This window comes from Arachis ipaensis, chromosome B8, assembly GCF_059453495.1.
Source record: "Arachis ipaensis isolate K30076 ecotype BB chromosome B8, ASM5945349v1, whole genome shotgun sequence".
NCBI classification, from domain to species: domain Eukaryota; kingdom Viridiplantae; phylum Streptophyta; class Magnoliopsida; order Fabales; family Fabaceae; genus Arachis; species Arachis ipaensis.
Window position 1 is genome coordinate 16,992,414 of NC_142443.1, and position 10,068 is coordinate 17,002,481.

Here is a 10,068-nt window from a genome sequence, read left to right on the forward strand (position 1 = left end):
TATAATATATAATACTAGGGTCTAAAGATTTGTTGAGCATGCTCAAAGATTTTTCAGTGTTGAATTGAACCATTCATTGTCACAAAGTGAAAGAGTATCACATGGGAATAATCAGAATATTATACTCAATTAGTCTTCTATACTTATCCTTTTCATGCCACAAATAGAATTTGAGAGAAAATCCAAAATCCATTTCACAATACCTAATGATATTAATAGATGTAAATCCAAAAGAAAATGTTCTCTTCTTGAACGTGGTGCGCATAATGGATCTGGGTGGGAGACATGAAAGATTTCTTCTCTTAACCAAAGTCAAACCAACAATTATAGAGCAAAATTAATTACTCAGGTTTTATGTAAAAATATACATCAAATGATGAAAAGGAAAAAGAGATAAAGAAAAAAGGTACACCTATTGTTACATCCATGGTGAGGGCTTGAAGAATTCAACCAACAAAACTAGGTGGTTGCAACTTCTTCAGTTTTCTTGTCTTCCTCTTTCAGTTTCTTCCAGTTCTCTGCACTATCAATTATCTCTCCAGTTTTTATAAGGTACCTGACTCTTTTACCATTGTCAAGGACTTTATGACCAACGCGGCTCGCAACATTCTGGTCTTTGGAGTACAGCATCACATTTGAGCTGTGGATAGGCCCTTCAATCTGCAATTGGAGGAAAGAAAACGATCTCGCATGTATTAGGAGATGAAGAGATACGCCAAAAATCGCATGCACATTTTGCTAGTTAATATGCAAAATCACAATTAAAGCATTAAGCAAAGTACTAGATCGATGCGTCTATCCTTTGGTTGTGTTTGCAAGTTGGAGTTTTCGAAGGGAAATGGAAGAGAAGGATCTGAAGTAAAAAAGGACTTCATTTCCTTTCACTTTTCCCTCCAAAATCAAAATTCACAAACATCCTATTAGGGAACACCATAATGAAGTTTATCAAAAATAAAATTGCATATACATAATAACCAATAATGAGATGTTCATAGAGGTTAGAGGATATATCCATCCTTTTCCAAATGAAAACACAAGTGAAGAACATTCAGAAGGATCAGAGAATTTATAATCTTGTGTTTTTCTGGTAGAGGAAATGAAAATAACCTTAATAATTTGCCCTGGTTCCCCTTCCTCTCTACTCTTCATGTGCTTCGTTTTCAAATTTATGTCTTTCACTATGACAGTGCTGTTATGCTTGAAGAGCCTGACAATCTCCCCTACTTTTCCCTTTTCATGTCCAGATATGATCTTCACTGTATCTCCGACTTTAACATGCATCTTGTGCAAGATGGGAAGACTGTTTGGTTTACATTTCTTTCGCTCCCATCGCTTAAGCTGCCAAAGGAGAAGCAGTAAAAAAAAAAAAACCTAAATTATGCAAGTGAGAAGAGAATTACTAAGGCTACCTAAACAATCCATGCCGAATCATGACCTTGCCTTTTTTTTTTTTCACGTTTTTCATAATTTGTTAGAGAAGCTTTAAGGTTTGTTCTGTTTCATTTTCTTTAGAGCATCAAAAGTTCTATGATTATGGTAATTCGAACACTGGGAACGTTTAAACATGTGTTCAGTGCTAGTGTTAAGTTCAAAAAAAATATACGGCATTAATGAATGAGGAAGTTCCACATCACTAAAGTAGAAACGGTATTCGCTATGTCAAAAGAATAGCTCATGAATCTAGTAACATTCTTTTGCATGAACCTCAAGGTTTTATGAAAATGAAATATATGTTTTTCTTCTTGCATTGGTTGCACCAAGCTATATTTTGGTATGACTTACTAGGAAATGTTTTTAATCAAATTGGATCACATTCTAAAGAATCTAATAAATGATGAACTGAAGTACATCGTCTGCTTAACTACACTATCCTTAACCTTTAGGTCCATTTTGATTTGAATTTATGAATTTCACAAAAGAATAATCAAATCAGGCACGCATGGAATATATGGATGAGGCAAGAATCAAATGCTCACCTTCATTACAATAAGACATGGATTCTCTGCCGACTTACTCTGCATGTCGCAACATAAAACAATATCAAATTAGACAACTAAACCTTTCAGTACAACATCTATGGTAAACGTAGTTACAATCTTGATGGCATAAAGATGTTTTAAGACTAGCATGGATGCCACAATGAAATTGGAAACAATCTGGAAACTTTCAGGAAGATCAAAAGGTTTTTCCAAATGTTAAAATTGTTATAAAAAAAAATAACATTGCATCTCTTGAAGACATGAAGATAATAGAAGGATAAGGGAAATAAACTATAGTTACGGCATGAATAAATGATGATATTATATCAACAATAACTAGATTTTCCATAACCAGCATCACCACAAATCATTTTGCAACATATATGAGCATCCATCAACATATGTTGTAGCCTTCCCAACTTCACACAATTTAAACCAAAAACATATATTTTAATAATCAAAATTCAGATTTTTCAAAATGGCTTAGTTCTCATTCTTTTTCAAAACAACAAATTCAAGCCAAATTACAAAACAATTCATCTTAACCCCTAAAACCAGTGAATTTGGATCCTCTAAAGGGAAAAAATTGGTAAAGTGATAAAATGAGTGTCTAATCACAATTGAATTTGTAACTTCCTATCATATGTGAGTCCCACTATCTTAATTCAAGGGTGATTAAATACTTACTTTCTCACTTTACAAACTCCTCACTTTAGATACTTACTTTCTCACTTTACCAAGCTCCTTGATCCAAAACCAATATATGCATGAAATTCAAGTCATGAATGAACCTTATATATTAAGCCAAGAGAGTCAGCCATATCAAGTTGCAGAGAAACCCGAGTATGAATTCAAAAGCAAAAATTGCACTACCTTACATGAATTTGGAATGCAATAGGAAATAAGGAAATATGGAAATGAACGAATTCACAATGCGTAAAAAGGAAGCAGGTGGAGTGTTCAAAATTGAAGCTTTGGATTTAAAATAAAAGGAAATGGGGAAAGAGAAGACGAATTGGGGTACCAGAAGGGGAGAAGGAGGAGAGAGACGCTGTCCGAGGAAGGAGTTGGAAGACAGTGAGAGTGACGTCATGGAGCTCTGAAGAGCAGCCATAGCTGCTGATGCTGCCATTGTTACTGTTACCCTCTTCTTCTTCTTCTTCTGATAACGTTAATGGATAATGCAGTCTCAGAGTGAAATAGCAGAGAAGAAAAGAAGAGGGAATGCATGAAACGACATCGTATCAGTTGCTCTGAATTCTAAAATTGGGCCGTGTTGAAGCCCAATTTCTCTCTTTGCTTAACCGGAAAAGAAAAAGTCTTTCTTAGGAAAAAAAAGGAAGAAAGATTAACCACCAATTTTTTTAGCTAGTTATTTTTTTTCCTCTCTTTTGGATTTATTTCTCCTTCTTTTTCTACAATAACAATCCAAAACCCTTACGTTTTACTGATTCTTTATTTTTTAAGATTATTGGTAAAATAAAAAATAGTTTAGTCTTTAAAAAAACCGTAATAAAAATGTTATTTTAATATAATAATAATAATAAAACAACATAAATAGTAAAATACAAAATACAGTTTGGTAAATAGTTTTTTCACTTTTTGAGATGTTTTAAAAATATAAACATTTTACTTTGTATTTAATAAATAAAAAATTCATATATTTTTGTTCTTAATTTTAAAGGTTTGCGTTGCGTTTAAAAACACTTATAAAAGTACTTTTAGGGCCCGTATGGAAAGGTTTAAAAGTAACTTTTTTGAACTTTTGACTTATAAAAAGTAGTAGTATGTCTAGTGCAATTTTCAAAATCAAATTGCAACTTTCTAAGAAGCTATTTAGAGCTTATAGAGAAGTTTAAAAAAAATAACTTCTCATAATACTACTATTTTTTATCACATTTCTATAAAATAAGTAATTTTAAAACTAAAAATCTAAACACAAAATAACTTATTTTTAAGCTATTTTTAATATAATCATTTATTGTTTAATCTATTTTTTAAAAAGAACTTAATTAAGCTGTTTATCCAAACTGAGCCTTAAACATTAACTTATACTTTTTAAAATTTAAAAATCCAATATAAATTTATATATTAATAAATATTCAATTATTCTTAATTTTTATTATATGTATGTTAATTGAAATCATTTTAAATATTAAAAATAATTTGTACTCATTGAATGTTATATTTTGATTTATCGAACATAGCATCAACATTTCGAAATCTTTGTTCGACGCTTAGGAACACAAATCTGCTTTGAAATTGATCAGACTTTTATGGCAATAAAAACTGATAAAGAGATATCAAACTACTTTGTTTCACCTTAACTGATACAAATCTTAATTGAGGTTATTCAATCTGAATAATGAAACTGGTACACTAGCATCGCTTAACAAGTACAACCGTAAGAATTAAGATATATTAATTTAATCATCATATAGAACATAAAATCTCAAGCAGAAGTCGACATTACCTTCCTTTGTCAGGGATAATAGGATCATTTGTGAATCAATTGACCTGAGTTATACCAAAAATTAAATATAGATTGTTAGTTAAGTGGGGATGGAACTTAACTTGTTTCCTCATGACTTCAATTGCATTATAAATATACAAATTTTGGATTGTCATTTCAGCAAGACAACAGAAACTAGGTGAGACAAGGAACCAAAAAATGAAAGAAAAATGATGCACAAAATTACAAAAGATGATGCCCTGCATCAATAATTAAATCACTCAGGACTAAAATGTATAGTTAAGACCATGATCATATATCCAAAGCCAAACACCAAAACTGAAAATATAACACAAAAATAAAAGCAACCAAAAAAAAAAAAAAAATTCTACACATCATACATGTCAGCTGCACTATCTATAGACTCTTCTCTCCTGTGTTGAGAAACAGCAGTAACCTTGGTCTCTTGATTATCAACATCAATGGAAACTTCATCTGCTGTTGCTGCTGAGAGGGACTTTTTGTGGTGCCGAGACTTGGCAATCCTCATCAGCACCTGCATGATGTCCCTCATGGACGGCCGCTTCCTCGGAGCATGGTTGATGCACTTGTAGGCAAGGGCCGCAACTTCATTGAGCTCTTGAAAGTCACACTTACCCTCTAGCCTAGAATCAACAATCTCCTCCCAACTAACTTTTCCATCCGTGTTCATTGCTGCCTAATCATCAATAAAATAGTATTCATTAGGATAATAAAGGAATGAATTATGCAAGAACTTTAACCGCAACAGTTTAGCTTTGGGACCACTATTAGAATGTAGAAATGTCATCAATTTGTCTAAAGCCAATTTGTTTTGCTATTGTGGATTTTATTCATATATATAGGGAATGCATAATTTCATTTCAACATAAGCAAACTAACATTGAGATGAGAGGACAAGTGAGATAATACAACAAAAGAGAAAAGACAGAGCAACCAATTATATTATAATTATAGTAAATTCAATATCATCAACATGACCCTGCTTAGCTGCGAGGAGTAGAGAGGTGTACATTACTAGTGTTGTTGATGGTGGATTTTCTTTCTTTGGGTTATAGTACTTTTTGGAGTTGCTTGCCTGTTTATGTTGTTTGTTGCTGTTTGTTCTACCTTAGTGTGCTGAGGTTTTGTTTTCAAAAAAAAAAAAAAAAAATTCAATATAAGATTAGATTATGTTATTAGCAAATATAAACTTCATAAATAAAAAGAAAATACTAATAACGGACCAAATATCCCCAGACTGTAGCTACTTTCTTAAATACCTCCGTCAGTTATGCGTACTTTCATTTTTTCCCTGGGTTGATATATTATACAGCTGTTTCAGAGCCCAAGGAGGTTATTGAGGAAAGATGGTAACTCAATGCAAGAGATTGTCTCAAGATGGTGCCACAGAGGAAAACGTGATGGATTGGGTGAAGCATGACAACCGAAGAATGAGGTGACCAGTCAGACCTAACATGAACTTCTGAACATTCGCTGCATGAATCGAAAAGCGCATTACAACAAACAAAAACAAAAAGAAAGCAATGAGGACATTCCATCAACATAATCTACCTACAGCCATGTACAGGAATGACGTGCAATAGTTGTGCAAGGCCTTTGATCAAAAGCTTCCAAGCATCAAACAGTTCGTAGAAACAGGAACTACATCTGGTGCCAGCACTATCAACATTGCAAAATTAACAAAAGATAGGAAGATAAAAAGGCACACATACACACAAACATTGCAACACCACCATTATCTCAGACTTTAGAACATACAATAAAATCCAAATTCCAAATGGAAATTATATTAAAAAAATGTAGTTTTGCTAACTGATGTGGTCATTGTTCATCTAATTATCACATATTTGGAAGTCGCTAACCATATTCAGAATCATACAAGATTAGAAGGATTTTAGTTTGAGAAGCTGTGGATTCGTCCAAACCTGATTAGCACGGGAACCATGAACTGGTGAGTGGCAAGTTATACCGGCCCTGCTTGCAGTGGTTGCAACGGCAGCAACCAATTCCTGGCTCAATCGCCACCCAGTCACCTAGTACTAAGGTCTTGACCTCAGTGCTAACTTTTTCAGTGATCCCTACACTTTCATGACCAATCACCATTGGCTCTTCAACTACAAAGTGTGCACATCTCAGTGTTTGCAAGCACATAAAACAATCAAAACTGAAACTTTCTCTATTGAAACAAGCCAAGTAGCCATGTTCTGCTCTTCTCCATGATCATCATCTACTGACATTCTTCCTTTTCCCATTTTTTCTGATTCACTTCAAACTCTCTCTCTCCCTTCCTTCCCTTCAAATCTTGAAGATATATCAAAAGTGAGAGACCTCTTCTGCCATAGGGAATCAATTAAACTAAGTCCATTTTTTCACTATCAACCATGAATAATTATATAATAATAAGAAATATTAGTAAAGAAAAAAGAAAATTTGCAACAATAATAGCAACAACAAGAAGTTCAGTTCTGCAACAACAATTGTATGCTTGTTTTCTGATCGGAAGTTTAATTTTAAAATCAATAAAAATTAGAACAGTTAATTACATACATAAAACAAAGGAAACATAGCATAAACTTAGATCGACGGGGAGAGAAGGAGAAAACCTACCTACGACCGAGCTATGAGTGAAAGTGTGAAACATCTTCATCACCTAAGCATATAAAAAATTCAATTTACATGAATGTTAGTTTGTATAGATGCATAGGTCTCCTCTTCTGAAAAGCCATATTGCTTCATGCAACTTTCTACTGCAGATGCGGCATGTCTCAAACTACAAATAATTGAACAAGTAAATATTTTATGATTAATAAAAGTATTTTTGAATGTTTAATAATTTTGTATAATTAAAAAATAGTTAATTGATTTAGTATGTCTCACGACAAAGAATAATAATATCCAATAGTCAATGCTTGATTCTGTTCTTCATTTGGCACACATAATTGATTTTACATCATGGAGAATTACTGAAAGATTACGTGGTTGCACTACTCTTGGATCCCATTAATATTTAGCAATTAATTTATACAAAAAGATGAGGGAGTAGTTGGTGCGGTACTACTTGTATTATATTCCAAGTTTTTGTGTGTAGAACAGTAAAAGTTGATTTCAACGTGTTGTTAATCCTGTATTAATTATGCATCATTACTTCTTCGTTTTGTGCATGGTAATAGCTTTCGTTTAATTATACATACATTATACATAACGTGCATTCTATAATGATTATAATGATCATGATGATAATCGTTATAAAACTTTAATAATATTTAAAAAATATAGCCAAAATTAAGGTTATATATTTTTTCTATTTGATAACTCTTATAAATCTGAAAAAAATTACAAAAAATTGATCAAATTATAAAGTGAAACTACCATAATCATAATTAATTTAAAGACTAGTGTCTAAAATCCACGAATAAACTCTAATGGTGCATTTGGTTTTGACAAATAAAATAAGACACTGAGGATAAATTATAAAAAATAGAGATACAAAAATTAATAATTTTGTAATTTATTTAAAGATAAACTAAATATAAAAAAACAAATAAATTATGAAAGTCCAATTTACTTTCACTTGTTTTTCTTACAAAAAAATTAAGATGAAAAATATAATAATAAGAGATATAATTATATAAAATTAGTAAAAATAATAAAAAATAAATAAAAACAAAAATTTTATTTTTTATTAATGTCTTTGTACTTTTTACTGAAAGAAAAAATACAGAATACTAATTCAGTATACAATATCTATATCCATCTTTCATATGGCAAACGTAAATGCAGTCTCATTAATTTAAATTGAGCTCCACCGATGAGAGAGCAACACTAGTACTTCTTTGTGCTGTTAAAAAATAGTTAGAAGTAATTGTTCCCATTTTTTTTTATCTAAGTTTGTGTTACTGGGCCGATTATTCTATGTATATCAGATATTACAAAAATAAAAAAAATTGTTATCAGTTTTAAAAATAATTTTAATAAACTAGGAAAGTAAGAAATTTTATATAATTATATCATCAAATTCATATATTTAGATCATTTTTAAAATAATAAATTAATAATTAATAATTTTTTTTCATGCAATAATATATGACATAAATATGATAGAAAAATCGTTAAATAATTTAATATATTTAATTAAATTATTATATAATCACTATATTTTTATGTAATAGTCAACTTCTATAAAAATTTATATGAACAAAATTTAAAATTTTAAAAAAAAAAATAATTAATTTTGCATAACATTAACAAACTCAAATGAGGTGGAATTCAGATTTGGTCAAAGTTTTATTCTTATTTTTATGCTATGGATTGCATTGAGAAAGGATTTGCTACGGTGGTTGGCAAGATTTAGATAGGTAAGTCTAAGTCAAATCAAATTATATTTTAATTAAAATAAAAAAATACACAAACTAAATTATAAATTTAAATGGTGTATGAATCAGCAGTTGTAGCATGTTTCAGAAAAATGATTAAGTTAAAAGTACTATAATGTTAAGAACTAACATTCATGTGGGGTTTGTGGGTCTATAATCCAGCTCTTTTCCGGAGGCTCAATCACAATCAGCATGGGAGCACTCAGTGAGGTAGGCCTTATATATATTCATCATTTGATTGATATGAATTGTATCAAATACAAAACTTTGACACTAAAAACAAAAACAAAAAAAAATGGCTTCTAAGTTTTTATGTATTGTTATTTTCTGCAATTTTTTCTTATACTGAATTATAAAGTATGAATATAAATTTATATAAATTTTATAGATATTTTTTTTAATCACATAAATTTTATTTATCCTACAAATAATATATATATAATTATGTGTTCTTGTTTATTATTTGTAACTAAAATATAATTATTGTGTATAAAAAGTCAATATCAATGTAAATTAATTTTCTAATTTTTTCATATTCGGACATACATATTAGAAGAAAAAATAAAAATAATTTATGAGAAAGTATAGGGAGTTAATGGCCTAAGTGTACAATGTGTATAATGGAGGTTTAGAAAACATTAGAGATATGACTATTAGTGTTACATTGTCCTATCAGATTACGCTTTTGGGATAAGTGGTTTCATGACATAGTATTAGAGTTTTTAGATCCGAAAGGTCAAGAGTTCAAACCTTGGTCTGGACATGATGAACAGGAAGAAGAACTGTGCCCATGCATGATGAACGGGGAGTTGCCACAACAAAGCCAATTCTACATGCAAGTGCACAGTTTTCTCCATTGGGAGCAGCGAGCCACCAACAGTGTGTTTTGTTGGTCCAATTTTTTTGTCCAACTAAACTGAGAAAACATAAAGAGGATTACTCTATAAATTATTTTTATTTTTATTTTTTCAGAGGAGAAAAATGAGGAGAAGCAAAGGATGAGACTCTTTTCTCATTCAAACTCTCAGAAGAAAACTAAAAGATGCAAACTTTGAAAAGCTTAAGATAGAATGGGAAATGGGTTGTGACACTGTAATAATATATAGGAAACTATCTTGAAGAAGAATGTGAGAAGGGGAAGTGAGCGTAAATTGAAAGAACTACCTAACCGTATAAATAAAGAAATTCAATCTACATGAATGCTAGTTTATATATAGATGCA

At 30.8% G+C, this 10,068-nt stretch overlaps 1 protein-coding gene and 1 pseudogene across 5 annotated transcripts; both read right to left on the reverse strand.

Moving 5' to 3' along the window:
- Positions 1–169: 169 nt before the first annotated feature.
- RPL24 (Translation protein SH3-like family protein) lies at positions 170–3,170 on the reverse strand. Its single transcript, XM_016316140.3, has 4 exons — positions 3,004–3,170; positions 1,977–2,015; positions 1,108–1,338; positions 170–660 (listed from the first exon to the last, which is right to left on the reverse strand). The coding sequence occupies exons 1-4, from the start codon at positions 3,109–3,111 to the stop codon at positions 460–462; spliced, it is 579 nt and encodes a 192-aa protein (XP_016171626.1). The 5' UTR covers positions 3,112–3,170; the 3' UTR covers positions 170–459.
- Positions 3,171–4,672: 1,502 nt separating this feature from the next.
- Positions 4,673–7,211, reverse strand: LOC107612278 (calcium/calmodulin-regulated receptor-like kinase 1 pseudogene; annotated as a pseudogene). 4 transcript variants are annotated; one of them, XR_015896777.1, is made up of 6 exons: positions 7,081–7,211; positions 6,399–6,806; positions 6,029–6,132; positions 5,733–5,946; positions 5,484–5,589; positions 4,673–5,149 (listed from the first exon to the last, which is right to left on the reverse strand). The product of XR_015896777.1 is annotated as a calcium/calmodulin-regulated receptor-like kinase 1 pseudogene, transcript variant X2 (transcript). The 4 variants fall into 4 exon arrangements; XR_015896776.1 differs by having other exon boundaries at positions 6,029–6,806; XR_015896778.1 differs by having other exon boundaries at positions 6,025–6,806.
- Between the last annotated feature and the right edge of the window lie 2,857 nt (positions 7,212–10,068).